The 15,500-nt window shown below is 43.4% G+C and overlaps 2 protein-coding genes across 8 annotated transcripts in view; one reads left to right on the forward strand and one right to left on the reverse strand.

The window, feature by feature from the left end:
* The window catches only part of TMEM163 (transmembrane protein 163), a 464,757-nt gene that overhangs the window by 408,207 nt on the left and 41,050 nt on the right, over positions 1 to 15,500 (reverse strand). For 3 of the 5 annotated variants that reach the window (XR_009865484.1, XM_062185921.1, XM_062185905.1), the window contains exon 2: positions 9,575 to 9,787. The exons of 1 other annotated variant lie outside the window; for it this stretch is intronic. The gene's annotated coding sequence lies outside the window, so the exon portion shown is untranslated. Of the gene's footprint in view, positions 1 to 9,574; positions 9,788 to 11,444; positions 11,536 to 15,500 lie in introns of all 5 variants that reach the window. One more of the 5 variants, XM_062185914.1, reaches the window with a different exon arrangement.
* Positions 1 to 15,500, forward strand: part of ACMSD (aminocarboxymuconate semialdehyde decarboxylase) — a 65,259-nt gene that overhangs the window by 19,785 nt on the left and 29,974 nt on the right. For 2 of the 3 annotated variants that reach the window (XM_062185872.1, XM_062185864.1), the window contains 6 exons: positions 1,235 to 1,331; positions 2,638 to 2,687; positions 4,320 to 4,556; positions 9,627 to 9,720; positions 11,745 to 11,840; positions 12,960 to 13,132. In XM_062185872.1, coding sequence (XP_062041856.1) covers positions 1,235 to 1,331; positions 2,638 to 2,687; positions 4,320 to 4,556; positions 9,627 to 9,720; positions 11,745 to 11,840; positions 12,960 to 13,132 — 747 coding nt within the window. Of the gene's footprint in view, positions 1 to 1,234; positions 1,332 to 2,637; positions 2,688 to 4,319; positions 4,557 to 9,626; positions 9,721 to 11,744; positions 11,841 to 12,959; positions 13,133 to 15,500 lie in introns of those variants that run through there. The other variant, XM_062185883.1, reaches the window with a different exon arrangement.

The raw sequence follows: 15,500 nt of genomic DNA on the forward strand, positions 1-15,500 counted from the left end.
GAGTCCCGGCTGCTCCTCTTCCAATTCAGCTCTCTGCTATGGCCTGGGAAAGCAGTAGTAGATGGTCCAAGTTCTTGGGCCCCTGCACCCACATGGGAGACCCAGAAGAAGCTTCTGGATCCTGGCTTCAGATCAGCTCAGTTCTGGCCATTGCAGCCATTTGGGGAGTGAACCAGAGGATGGAAGACCTCTCTCTCTCTCTCTCTCTCTCTCTCTCTCTCTCTTTTTCTCTCTCTTTCTCTGTCTCTACTTCTCTCTGTAACTCTGTCTTTCAAATAAATAGAAATAAATTTTTAAAAAATAGAAGATAAATACTTCATGATCTCACTTATATATGGACCTTTTTTTAAAAAGTCAAACTCATAGAAGCAGTGAGAAAAATGAGCCCCCAGGGGCTGAGGGGAGTGGAGAGATAATGGGAAAATGGTCAAGGGATACCAAATTTCAACTAGACAGTTGGAGTTAATTTCGGGAGAGCTATTGTGCAATATGGTGTCTATAGTTGATAACAAGGTATTGTATGATTAAAAATTACTAATAGATTTCAAGTATCTCAGCACAAATAAGTAATAGATATGCTAATTAGTATGATTTGGCCATTCCACAATGTGTGTGTGTGTGTTTTTTTTTACAGTTTGCTTTACAAAGGCAATTACACAGGCATGATGGCCATCAGAAGTGAGCAGTACAGTGACTAATTCTGCTCATTGTTCTGTTCTAATTCTCTTCATTGCCTGCTTTCTCCTGTAGGTGTTCAGATCAGTGCACCCTCCTCTGTTGAACAAACCACTCACCCTCGCTATCCTTATGTTGCTTCATGATAAAACAAGAGGGTTTAACTAAAGAGTCTATCTCAAAGGCCCTTTCCAATTTTAAAATGTAATAGATCTAACATTGTCCAGACACTGAGCCATCCTCTTAGGTCTAATAGCCAGGGGATCAGACTGGCAAGGCCATCAGCCATCCCCAGTCATGTAGCCCAGAAAGGCCATGACCATGACCTCACTGTCTCTATGTCCAGCCACTGATACCCACAGAGCACACCCGCCTTGAACTCCAGTTCAAAAAAGACCTAAGGAAGAAGAGCTGAATTCCATTAAATGAACAAATTTCTACTTCTGTAAAGCTTAAGTCAAAATCCCTAAAAATGTAGAAACACGTTCCAAAGCATATAGGGAAAGATTAATCAAGTGGGGTTTGGTTGCCTTTTGCTGATGTGAGTATTCTGCCCTAGGGAGAAGCAAAAATGATGAAAGATGGGAAGGTCTTCAGAGTGGTCCAAGAGAACTGCTGGGATCCAGAAGTGCGAATTAGAGAAATGGACCAAAAAGGTACTCGTGATGAGAAATGCTACCAATATTTGCATCTGATTGAAAAGCAACGTCTGCTCTTAAAGCCTGCTGGCCAGCCTCCATGATTTAGGTGGTGACAATTAACGAGCCCCTTTTTTTCTGCCAGGCCAGGCTGTTCTGGCTTCACTAGGGAAGAAGAGAGCCTTCCGCCACAATGCTTTTAGAGTGTGGATTTAAAGTGTTTTTAAGTCAGTTAGACTCTGCCTTAAAAATAGTCTATACTATCAAAAAGATAAAAATGGTATTTTATTATTTAAAACATTGTTAAATTCAAATTATAGTACTTATCATAGAAGCAATTAAATGACTAAAAATTAGAAAGCACAGGTGAAGCGTGCCAATTTCCTGCCTCGCCAGACTTAGGATCCCATTCCTTTCTGTAGTTTTTCCTGGTGAACTACACACAGAACAGCCCTGATGACACAGAAAGAGTGGAAGCAGAGGCAATTAAAAAAAGTTAATTAATTGTGTACTCTCAGAATACTGTACAATGGAATCAGTCCAGAAATTTGAAAGAAGAGGAGGAAATTTTTGTTTCAAAGCTGAAGTCACTATTTCAAAGAACCACTTGCATTCTTTATATTTAAAAACCAACTAAGTCCCCACAATTTCAAAGAATTTCAAAGTCTACCTGAAATAAGATGTGATGACCCTGTTATGCTTCCACTTGCTACTCCCTGGCTGACTGTGCTCTCTCTATTAACAATTAGCACTGGATTTAAGTGGCATTCAAATGCACTTTACAGAAAGCCTACAGCAGCTCTGTAGACCATTCCACAGAACACAGTGTATGTAGCCCTGTTCTAAAAGTACATTGGGTTTGGAGGGGAGCTAGAAAAAGAACATGATTTCCAGACCTAGTTATTCCAGATCACAGAACTCCATCTAGGCCCACTTGGGAGCTTAATCAAATGTGCGGGGAAGGTGACTGAGTGACACACTCTGCTATGCATGACCTGAAACAACTGGTAAAGAAATGTGTTGCTTCAAAAAGATGTTACAGGAAGGAGGGTAAAAATGAACCCTTGGCAAATGGGATCAGTTAAGTTTTTCTGGAAGGGTCTCATGTTTGTCCTCCCTTCACGCCTCTCCCTAAAAGCTGGGGCTGAGAGGTAAGGGAGACCTGGGAGAGGGCCTGAAACAAAGGGTGGGGAGCAGCAGCAAGAAAGGGCGGGCAGGAGGAGGCTGGGGTGGAGGTTTGCAGGCCTCCTGTTCTAGAAAAGACAGAAAAAGTACCCAGGTTGTTCTTCTCACCAGCTTTGCCTTTCTTTGTGTCTGTGTCTAGGAGTAACGGTGCAAGCTCTTTCCACAGTTCCCATCATGTTTAGCTACTGGGTGAGTTAAAACCCCACACCATCTCCTTGATCGTGAAGGCTCATGTCCAGCTCCCCAGCAAGTGGACAGATGCCTCAGTCTGCATGTTAGTCCTACCAATCCCCCATCAAATGTCCTCCCATCCAGAGACCAACAGGGTCCCTCAGCTTCTCACACTAGCGTCCCTTTCCTAGCCTGTCTTCTTAGCCATGGCCACGCTCCAGCACAGCAGCCGGTAGCCACATGTTGCTATGTGACTCATGTCATAATTCCACTGGCCAGCATGGTTCTAGCCCAGCCCTAAAATCCCTCCAGAACTTGCCTATCTAGTGACTCATTCCTGACATGCTCTGCTGTGATTTTGGTGTGGGAACAATAATCATAGCCTAATATGTTGCCTCTCTCAGGAAATATACAGCTCAATAACAGAGCATTAGAATTGTAGGCCTTTTGCCAAGTGAAGAAATCTCAAGTACTAACATGTCAGGCACAATTTCAAATCTGTGGAGAGACATTTTGTACTGAGTGGAGCATACACTAAGCACCTGCTCAACCAAGCAGATAGTCATGCATGCTGTGACTTAAGGAGAATGGAAATATCACCTGCCCACAATACTGTCCCCACCTGTGTTCATAAATCCAGTATTAAAGACTCAGTCCTTATGTGTCCCTATGATAGAATCATTACTTATAATAACGTACCCCAGAAGTGGGTAGTTAGCCTAACGGTTAAAACATCCATGTCCAATAATGGAGTACCTGGGTTGGATTCGCAGCTCTGGCTCCTGATTCCAACTGCTTGCAGTACAGAGCCTGGGAGGTAGTGGTGATCTCTCTATTAATGGGTTCCTGACAGCCTGTGGGACACATGGATTGTGTCCATAGTTCCCAGCTTCAGCCTCAGCCCAACCCCAGCTGTTGTAGGCATTTGGGGAGTGAACCAGTGGATGGGAGTTCACTCTGTTTCTGCCTCTGTTTATCTCAAATAAAAATTTAAGTAAAATGAAATGTCCTTAGACTTCAAAATGCCTGAATTTACCAGATTCAGTACTATTCTGATGGGACAACTGGTACTGAGAAACGTATCAAGTTCCCAGCCGTGGGGTGGGGACAATGGGGTGACGTTGAAAGGAAAGAAAACAATGAAGAAAGAAGTGAGGGGAACAAAAAGCATTTTTCTAGGACAACCCTGAGTGTCATAGCCAACAGCAAGGACAGGAAGGAGGACAGGCAGGGACAGAAAGGGTCGGTAAGGCAGCCTGGCCTCCCTAAGAAGGCAAGACAAGGAGGGGTCTTGACTGTGGCTTTGGGCACTTGGCCAGGCCCAGCCTCCTGGCCATAGGGAGGCCATGGAAGATCTGTTCATGGTTGGTAAGGACCCAAACTCAGTCCACATGCAGCCTGAGGATGCCTGGCTCAGCCTTCTGATTCCAGCCTCGATTTTTCTCATTAATCAGCAGGACAGTAGATGCTTTCCTTGAAAGTGCAGTCTTTACAAAGACTGGCTTCGGGGTCCGACCTGTGCTTCAGTTCTCTGAGGAGCAAAGGCATGGAGAAGGATGAATACTTTAGCTAAGAAGGGGTAATGTCCAGAAAAAGTGTCTGAGGAAGTAGGTTTTGAAGATGTGGTTTTCTCTTTCCTGTCTCCACCAGGCCAAACCTCAGGACACTTTAGACTTGTGCCGGTTTTTAAATGATGACCTAGCTGCCACCATTGCAAGACACCCCAGGAGGTTTGTGGGTCTGGGGACACTACCCATGCAGGCCCCCGAGCTGGCCGTCAAGGAGATGGAACGCTGTGTGAAGGAGCTGGGCTTCCCCGGGGTCCAGATCGGCTCCCACATCAATGAGTGGGACTTGAATGAGCAGGAGCTCTTCCCCATCTACACAGTGAGTAGCAGAACTCGCGTGGGCAATACACAGCTGCAGAACGCCCAGCAGGGGCACCATGCAGAGGGCTGACAGGGAGATGAAGGTGCCACCACTCTGGGAGGGAGACTGAGATGCCAATGATTTAGATCTGCTAAAACCCCCCCGCAAAGGACCGGGGCATTCTACAGAAGTGCACTTCTGGGTGGAAACACTTCCTAAGCAAGGCCTAAGTTAACTCAGTGATGAAACCTCTCTTCTTTGGATCACCCTTGCTGTCTTTTTAATCTTTGATTTGGAAGTCCAGTCCCTCATCATAGCCACTACGCATAAGAACCATGTTAACGGCATGCACTCCCCCCGCCAAAAAAAAGAAAAACCAGAGTATTTATTTTTGCTTTGAAAAAAAAAAAAACTAATACTTTTCCAAATTATGAAGTAATTTTTAAGAAACTAGAAGATACAGGCCAGCGCTATGGCTCACTTGGCTAATCCTCCCCCTGTGGCACCAGCACCCCGGGGTTCTAGTCCCAGTTGGGGTGCTGGGTACTAGTCCCGGTTGCTCCTCTTCCAGGCCAGCTCTCTGCTGTGACCCAGGAGGGCAGTGGAGGATGGCCCAAGTGGTTGGGCCCTGCACCCACATGGGAGACCAGGAGGAAGCACCCGGCTCCTGGCTTTGGATCAGCGCAGCACCAGCCATAGCGTCCATTAGGGGAGTGAACCAACAGAAGGGAGACCTCTCTCTCTCTCTCTCTCTCTCTCTCTCTCTCTCTCTCTCTCTCACTGTCTAACTCTGCCTGTTAAAAAATTTTAAAAAAGAAAAAGAAACCAGGCCGGTGCTGTGGCTTAACAGGCTAATCCTCCACCTTGCAGCGCCAGCATACCGGGTTCTAGTCCCAGTTGGGGCGCCGGATTCTGTCCCGGTTGCCCCTCTTCCAGGCCAGCTCTCTGCTATGGCCCGGGAAGGCAGTGGAGGATGGCCCAAGTGCTTGGGCCCTGCACCCGCATGGGAGACCAGGAGAAGCACCTGGCTCCTGGCTTTGGATCAGCGAGATGCAGCGGCCATTGGAGGGTGAACCAACAGCAAAAAGGAAGACCTTCCTCTCTGTCTCTCTCTCACTATCCACTCTGCCTGTCAAAAAAAAAAAAAAAAAAGGGAAAAGAAAAAGAAAAAGAAACTAGAAGATACAGAGAAGCAAACATCACCTATAATCCCACAATCCAAAAATAAGTAGCCACTGGTAGTTTTTTATCTGTTTTTTATTTGCATATACCTATATTTTCATGAAATTGGAATTCTGTTACACATCTGCTTTTGTATCCTAATTGAGAACTCCTAACCTAAATGAAAATTCTCTTAATGTGTGATTTTAAATAACTGCAGAATATTCCAGTGTATGGATATGTTTTGATTTATTTAACCAATCATCGGTTTAAGTTTTAAGCCATATATTTTAAAAATGTATAAAAATATGTAATGAAAAATAATTCCATGAAAATGTTAACATTTGATGAAAGTAGATGGTGAATATATAGATGTTCATGGTACTATTACTCATGCTTTCTGTATTTAAAATATTTCATAGGAAAATATACTTTCAAAAGTCCATATCATCCTTTTCTGAAGCATCCAACTTCAAGTATACATAGTCTTGTAGTCCTCCTCACCAGTTTCCATCAGAGAGAGAGAGAGAGAGAGAGAAAGAGAGAGCAAGCTTCCATCCGCTGGTTCATTCCCCAAAAGCCCACAATAATCAGAGCTGGGCCAGGCCAAAGCCAGCAGTTCAGAACTCAATCCAGTTCTCAAAAAGGGATGGCAGGGAGCCATCACCTGCTGCCTCCCAGGGTGTACATGGGCAGGAACTGGATCAGAAGAACAGCCAGGACTCAAACCAGGCACTCTGATATGGGACACAGGCATCCCAAGCAGCAGCTTAACCACTGCATGACACATCCGCACAGTCCCCTCTACTTTCTAATCTTTCTATAACTAAAAGTGCTGTCCTCAGTACCAGGATTCAAGACACAATTCTTATCTCAATTACATCATTAAACTTCTAACTTTTCCTTTAGAATTATAGTAGTGTCATTTTCTATTATTTTCATTGCAAATGCAAAATCTTTAGTAATGAGTTAGATAGATGTTTGTGGACTAACCAAACACTGTAATCACTGATCATTTATTCATTTAATATTTATTGAACTCTAACTATGTGCAAAAATTTTTCCATGTGTGTATCTATGGCGACTGCCCACCAGTTGGGGACCTGCCTATTAAATTGCCTCCTAATGACCTGAAAGATTTAATGTTCCTCTAAATATTGAACTCCCTGATGTTTATTGGCTGCAGTGGCTTAGCTGATGCAGAGAATGTTTTCTAGAAACATTAATGAGCTTTGAAAGAGGATTTATTTACTTCTACATCCAAGTTGTTTCATCACAGTGTGAGAGAGACTTCAGCTGCAACTTGTTTTATTATTCATTGGAATTGGGTTTATGAATTGCTAAAAGGCTTAGAAAGCAATCCCAGCCAGTTGGAGTCCATATAGATATTTTCATTTGTGTGACTTGCTTGACTCATAGATTATTCTAACTAGGCTGTTGTGGGGGGCTGCCAGTGTCTGGAGGGATTCAAGAGCATGTCCTGGCCCAACTGACCCAGTTGACGTGTGATGTCCTGGCCCAGCTGACCCAGTTGACGTGTGATGTCCTGGAGCAGACTGCATGGTTGTTTGGTTAGCCAGGCTTACTGCCTCACTGCTCGCTAGCTTATGTCAGTAATGTGCTCAAACAAAGAAGAGAAATTACCGTGAGCCAAGTTGGTTTTGTCATTTCAAGCTGAGCCTGGCACTCTAAATGCATCTAACTACAACCCTTATCTCCTAGAGTGTCCTTCTTGGTGAGTGAACCCGATCACACATGCTCAGGTCAGCATGAGGCAGACACAGTGGTAGCGCCAGACTGTTTATCGGTCACAAGACCTGAATTAGCTACCCAGCCTCTCTCTGCCTCAGTTTCCTCCTCTGTAAAATGAGGGTAATAAGAGTTCTGCTCAAAGGATTTTTTTTTTTTTTTGACAGGCAGAGTGGATAGTGAGAGAGAGAGAAACAGAGAGAAAGGTATTCCTTTTTGCCGTTGGTTCACCCTCCAATGGCCGCTGCGGCCGGCGCATCTCGCTGATCCGAAGCCAGGAGCCAGGTGCTTCTCCTGGTCTCCCATGCGGGTGCAGGGCCCAAGCACTTGGGCCATCCTCCACTGCCTTCCCGGGCCATAGCAGAGAGCTGGCCTGGAAGAGGAGCAACCGGGATAGAATCCGGCGCCCCAACCAGGCCTAGAACCCAGTGTGCCGGCGCTGCTTGGCGGAGGATTAGCCTGTTAAGCCACGGTGCCGGCCCTGATAAAGGATTAATTAAAAAGTCTAACAGCTTTTGGTACATGATACGTTCCCAGTTAATGTGAGTTCTGATTCTGAGAGTATAAGTCACTTCTTTTTGCTTTAGCTACAACCTGTCACAGTACACATGGAGATCAGAAATACTTGTTAATTTGAATTGAATAGAAATGAACCATTACAGGGACACATTATACAATTTTGTTTTGTTTTGCTTTTTAGTTTAAGGCAAAGTGACAAGAGAGTTGGAAAGATAGGGGTGGGGCAGCAGGAGGGAGAGAGAGATCTTCCATCCACTGGTTCATTCCCCAAATTCCTGCAACAACCAAGGCTAGACCAGGCTGAAGCCAGGAGCCAGGAACTCCATCCAGGTCTTACACATGGGTGGCAGGAACTCAAGCACTTGGGCTATCCTCCACTGTCTTTCACACACATTAGCAGGAAGCTGGACTGGAAGGGAAAGTAGTACTCAACCCCAGGCACTTTGATATGGGATGCAAGTGTCCCAAGCCATGGCTAAGCCAGCTATGCCATAATACCTGCCCCAGAATAAAGTTTTATCCTGATGAAGAGTCAAATCCCACTGATATACCATTATCAGAGACTTCTGCCAAACCCAAACTGTCCCAAGAAGTCTATATACTCTTTCCAAACAGCATCCACCATCAGGCACCAGTTAGCTCTTATATTTCTTTTGCTCCCCAGAACCTGTTGAGTTAGGAGTTCCGTCTTCAGTCTACACTTTGTTTGCCACTTCCAGAATCCCTTGCTGTCCAAAATTATTTTTCTATTTTAAAAATGCTTATTTACACAAGTCATATTGCATCAGCCTGATTAGCACAAATATTTATGTATGAAAGCAAAATGAATCACTCCAGCACTCTAATACTTACATATTTTGTTTTAGGGAAAATCCGTTTTGAATCTTTATAAGCTCTAATATTCAATGCCCACTGAGGGGACTTCTTTTAATTAAACACTTGGTTGGATGAAGGTCACTCCATCCAGATGGTATTTCCATTTCTCAGAAGGCCCTGGAACAGGTTTGCCCATGACATTCATCTCACTACCTGCCTGGCTGAGGCATCAAGAGCTCTTTCCTCTAAGGTCATCTCATCACAGATGCTTTTCAGGGACTCAGATGGTTGCTAGGGGCTGTGTAAGTGCCTACAGGCCCCAGAAATTCCCACCCAGTGTTGGGCTCTAATTGGATGATGGGTCAGGCCAGCCTGGTCCCCCACCCTATCACTTTCTCACATTCCGCAATCTCAGGTTTCCAAGTGGAAGGGGGAGTACTCCACCCTGGCTCTATGTGTAGTCTTGGCAGTCATTCTGAGCCAAGTAGGAGTCAGGAGGGAAAATTTCCCCTAAATTCAAAGTACAGGGTTAGTCCTTGGGCATTTTGCTACCAAATGTTTGAGTGACAGATGGTTCCTGTGACTTGCTTTGTCAACCAACATATTAATTTCATCAACCTCAATGATAAATCCACCTATGTCCTCTGTTAATTCTAAGTATCGTTCTCATTTTCTAAGCAGGAACAGAGTTTGTCAATGAATCTTTTATATAGGTCAACTTCAGAAGTATTTTAGTTAATTTATTCATATCAATGTAGACTCAGAGAAAACCAGTTTCCCTAAAACAGTACCTGGTATTTCCGGGCTTATCCAAATAACCTCTTTCCCATTGCTTCTTTGAAGGCAGCTGAAAGGCTGAACTGCTCCTTGTTTGTGCATCCCTGGGACATGCAAATGGATGGACGGATGGCCAAATACTGGCTCCCTTGGCTTGTAGGTTTGTGTCAGCATGGGGTTCAGAATAGATGACTAGCTCTTGGGTTTTTCCAATCATATATAGAAACCTATTATGTCAAAGACAGAAGGAATAATTAACAGGGTTGTAATAGCAACTATTAGTTATGGGGCTCTTTCTCTGATAAGTGTTGTATATATTACCTCATTTGATTGTAATCAAATCCAATAAGATCTTGAATAAATCACATCATAAATAAAATATGTATGAGGGTACTTCTAAAAAGTTCACAGAAAATGGACATGAAAGATCAGTTTATTTTGGTGCAAAAAGCTTTGAATTCCATGTATAATTTTTCCATTTTCCATGAACTCTTTGAAGAATACTAATATGCATGGATTTAAAAGTTTGTACCAAAAGAAAATGATCTTTCAATTCCAGTTTTCCATGAACTTTGTGAAGTATCCTCATATTTAACCTATGAGGCTGATATTATAAAGACCATTTTACAGATGGAGAAACTGAATCGTGGAGAGGTGAGGAAACCAATGTATTTAGTAAGGCAGCTGCTTCAGCATCTGGAAGGAAGAAACAACTGAAGAGGCCCATGTTGTCCAGTTTTAAACAAACTCTCATCCTGATTCACATAACTTTGACAATCTTATAGTTATTGCACTTCCCCACATCAAAAATGAAGATGAGCTTTTGCATATAGTCATGTCATTATTAATTTATGTAGTACAGACATACCAATGCCCTCTGGTATGCTAGGCCCTATACTAGCACTGAGGATATATACAGGAACAAAAATCTCTGCCCTCATAGAACTTATATATGCTGATTAGAGAATAGAAATGATAAACAATGACTCAAGTGAAAAAACAAATAGTCAGCCAATTTCAGAATTTTATTCTGGATACAATGATGGTCTTAGTGGGTTGGAGGATTCCCAGCAGGGAAGCATCACGACCCAACTAACACTGTAAATGTAACTTAACTTTTGGCTCCTGGATGGAAAGTGGATTGATGGGTATGGCTCAGATAATGGAGAGCAGAAGCTCAGGACTAGTTGGAAGTGATGATGTCCATGTACCCCCAGCCTTCACGAAGTTCTACACACAAGCCATTCCCAGGTGGATCTGAACGCATCATGCTTCCAGAATTCCCAGGAAGCTTGGGAGCCAAGAGTGTCTCTGCCTCTGGAGTAGCAACGGGCACCCAGTGAAGCCTCATACCACAGCTGGAAGCATCAGGCTTCCAATGAAGGCCCAGGGCACAGCCATGCAGAGCTAGAGAGCTCAAAATCACAGTCTGAAAAGCACTCATCTGGCAAAGCAGTCCACAGCTCTAGTAGCATCACAAAGCATTCAAGATAATTCACTTTCTCCCGGTTATTTTCAACTTCAGCTCCAAGAGGCAGCAAAGATGTGGCAAGAACATAATAAGAGTTAATATCCAGTGAGCACTCACTGTCAGGTGCTGTCCACTGAGTGCTCAGAACAACTCCCTGGCAGGAACTCACCGTTATTACCCCCCATTTACAAATGGGGAAATTGAGACACAGGCAACTCATATTTGCTGAGTGACTACAATGTGAAGTTCCAACCAGGCGCTTTGCTGATGTCATCCTTTGCGAGGCTCCATAGCAGACTTGCAGGATGGACAACACTGTCCCCATTTCACAATGCCAGCTCCAGGACACACAACAACTTGTCAAAAGCCAAGAGGCAGAAAACTGGAGGAGCTAAAGTTCAGCCTAGACTTACAGTGGTCTGCATCCAAAACTGAAGTAGCAGAGTCAAGACAAAGGCCAGGTCCTCTGTACTCTCGGTTGTTCTGCCCATTAGACAACTCTCCCTGCAGTGGTAAATAGGAAGCTTCAGATGGGTCTCCTTGTGGAGTAATGACTTCCATTCACTCAGACCAGCCAGGGGCACAGAAGCCCCCTGTATCTTAGTACTGACAATTCCCCAGCCATCAGCTGACAGTACCCAGCATTAACGCCACTGAGCTTTATCTTGTTTGAAGTGACAAGTCCTGAGCCTTGTGACTATTTCCTCTTTCAGGAATGCCTGCCGAGACTACCATGGCTGTTTGCTCCATGATCATGGGTGGAGTCTTTGAGAAGTTTCCTAAACTGAAAGTATGTTTCGCCCATGGAGGTAAGACTCCATCTGCATTAGCTCAACTACCACAACAAAATGCAGATTAGGTGGCTTACAACAAAAATGTGTTTTCTCACATTCTGGAGGCTGGAATTCCAAGATCAAGAGTTGGCAGCTCTGGTTTCTAGTGAGAGCTCTCTTCCTAGGCTGCAGATGGACACCTTCTTGAATTCTCACATGGCCCTTCCTCTATGCATGCAGGGGAGGGGATAGAGGATAGGGAATCACAAAACAAAAACTCTTCCTCTTAGTAAACATACATCAGTCCTATTGAAGTACCATCTCATAATCTCATATAACCTTAATTTTCTCCTTAAAGGCCCTTCCTCCAAATACAATCACATTGGGGGTTAGGGCTTCAACATATGAATTTTTGGAAGGGATATAATTCAGTCCATAACATCTTTCCAGCCATGATGCTAGTCACATGATGTGTGAGTACCAAATTCTATTTTGGTAGGCAAGTTTAGTTTGGCTTGTACAGTTTTTTTCTTTTTTTATTTAAATGCCTCTACTCAGACCACGTGCTCTCCAGTCTGCAATGGTCCCTATCATTCTCTCATTTATAAATAGGCCTATTTCATTCATTTACACTGCCTGCCTCATCCCTGCAGGTAAAGGAATTTGTGACTCTTGGACACACATGTGCACACATATACACTATCAAACTGTCTATGTTATTCACGAACCTACTTTTGTTTCTCAATGGCAAAAAGAAAACACCTTTCCATGTTAGTAAATAGATCTCCATCTTTACTCATGCCTCCATGCACAGCACCACATTTTATGGCCATATCATCAGGACTCATATAGTCCCCATTGGATAGGTTGTCTGGGTATTTTGTTTTTATAACCACGTTATATTTGAAACTCTTAACCAAATATCTTTAAACATTCGTCTTCTCTCTTAAGGATAAATTTTTCAAATCTGAATTTCTAGATGAGTTAACGTCATTTCTTCTGTTTCATCTCCCAGCATTTGGAACCCAGTAGTTCCTTTGTGAATCAAACATGATCTCTGTTAATCAACTGGACCTCTCATCACATATAACATAAATACTAGAAGAAATGCTTTCCAATCAACACTAGTCCTTCAGAAATGGTTTTTACCTACAGGTGGTGCCTTCCCCTTCACAGTGGGGAGAATCTCCCACGGATTCAGCATGCGCCCAGATCTGTGTGCCCAGGATAACCCAACTAACCCAAAGAAATACCTTGGTTCCTTTTATACGGACTCCTTGGTTCATGATCCTCGGTCTCTTAAGCTGTTAACAGATGTCATAGGCAAGGTAAGCCAGGTTTGCCATTTGGATGGCTTAGGGGGAGAAGCTTGCTGTAGAAACAATCGACTACTCAGCCTGTCTCCAAAAGATGGATAACAGAGGAGTGGGCATTTGGGGTAGCAGTTTAGATACAAGCTGGGATGCCCATATCCCATAGTGAAATGCCTGGGTTCAAGTCTCCACTCCACTCTTTATCCCAGCCTCCTGTTAATGCATATTCTGTAAGGAGTGTCAGTATTTGGGTCCCTGGAACTCATGTAGGATTGAGTTTCTGGTTCCTGGCCCAGCTTCAGCTTTTGTGGACCTTTGGAGAATTAACCAGTAAATAGGAAATACTATGTGTCTCTATGTCTTTCAAATGAATAAATAAAAATATTTAACAAAATGGATGGAAGTAAAGGCATTAGAAGAAGAAGGACAGTGAGGCTTGGGATTAAGATTACTTGCATAGGAGATCCTCTTTAGGGTCTTCTTCAACACAGAGTGCATAGCATCAGGGTATGTATTATATAAGACCAAGAAAGCCCGGATAATCCACATAGATGGGTACTTCCCCCAGATCAACTTCTCTTCTTGGGAGCTCATCCCAAATGACAAGCGCAATGTGGTAAGCAGAAAAAACAATCAGTTCTCAGATTCAATTAACCTAGGTTACAATACTGACTTAACCTTTTCCTAGTTGGTTAAATTGTTAATGCAACTGTCCTTATCCACTATATGGAGAGAGCAGAAACATTAAAGTGGGGGGAAGTACAAGGCTGAGAAAAAAAGCACTGGACAGGGAGTCATGTGCCATGCCCAGAAATGCCTTCCTGGAACAACACGGCCTTGGTTTTGAAAATGGTTTTCTCATTTCATCAAAAGACCAGCACAGTGATACTTCAAACCTCTAAGAAAAGTATTTCCTCTGTTTGGGTATGCTGGCAGAACTCCCTATTGGTAGCAACTCTCCCTTTAAGTAGGCTCTTCAAATGCTAACTCAGCAGCTCAGACAATTTTTAGGGCAAATGTGAGTTAGTGAAAAGTGTGAAATTTTTAGAATTTAAATTGCTTTGTTACTTACAGATAACTATAGAAGGTTTCTTAATTTTCCCAAGGCAAAAATCTTTGGTGTTTTCAGAAGTATGTGGAATAGTTAAATATTTACAATATTTTAAAAAACCCTAGCGATTTTTAAAACTTATTTAGTAGATAAAGAGGCTCTTCATTTGAAACTTGCACGTAGTAGTCCATCTTCAACACGGAACCCTCATCTCTGGCTTGGGAAGAATCACTGGAATATAAATGCTATGTATTCTAGCTTACAGATTAATTACGTGGTTGAGCTGTGTTTCTCAGTCATCCAGCTTTGTTTTGTCCCTGTGAAGATGGTGGTTAGCAGTTGACTGTGACTACTGATTACTTCTTGTTTGCATGGAGAGAGGAGGGAGGCAATGGGGAGATATGTAGGAGGGAAACGACAAAAGGGTGAAGCTCAAGGAGACTTTGTGGTCCTGGACTTTGAGCAACGGAGGAAAGGAGAAAGGTTAAGTGGTGTGGAATTGGGGGAAAGGTCATCCTCATTCCACCGCATCAAGCCAGGTACCCCCTCCTAATCTTGGCAATGGAAACAGTAGGAGAAAATGCCCTTGGCAAATACAAGGCCCATCTTCTGAGGGACACCATCAGCAGTGAGGGGTATGAACAACACCTTCAATCAGCGCTCAGGGCAGTGCACATTGGCAGAGGGCTGGAGCACACAAGAGCATGGCAAGCACCTCATGGGAACCAGCAGATAGACCAGTCAGTGAGCACATGGGAGGGGACCCCTGCCTTGAACCCCTAGAAAAATTAAGAGGGCACTCTGCAAGGTTAGTAGGATGAGATCTTGCATTCAAACTGTGAAGGCTTGGGCTTTTGCAATTTGGGCATCAAAAGTAAATGTGATCTCATTTTATGGGAACTCAAAGGCTAGAGGTTCCAGGACACAGAAGCAGTATATATTAATAATTCAGAATTCTCTTTAAAATACTAAGGCTTCCTCATTCTAGTTAGATTCATTTGAGCAAATTCTCTTTCAAAGACAATCTTCAAATCAACAGTGAAGGAACGTCCTAGCAGAACATCTGGACTAGGGAGCTACCTGTCCAGATTAGAGTAAGAAGACACAGAGCTATAAGGGGAGGTCTCTAGGAAAGGAAAAGATGGAACTGATGGATTCTTGGGGCTGTCTGAGAACTGGAAATAATTACTGTTAGATACTTAGCAGAGCTGTTGATGTATTAGGAACAAATAAGCAGTACACACATAGAAAAATATGCAAATGAAAGTAAAGGAAATAATGAACTCCAAGAAAACAAAAGCTGTATGAGAACGGATAACTATTGTATTATTT

This window comes from Lepus europaeus, chromosome 1 (genome assembly GCF_033115175.1).
Source record: "Lepus europaeus isolate LE1 chromosome 1, mLepTim1.pri, whole genome shotgun sequence".
NCBI lineage: Eukaryota > Metazoa > Chordata > Mammalia > Lagomorpha > Leporidae > Lepus > Lepus europaeus.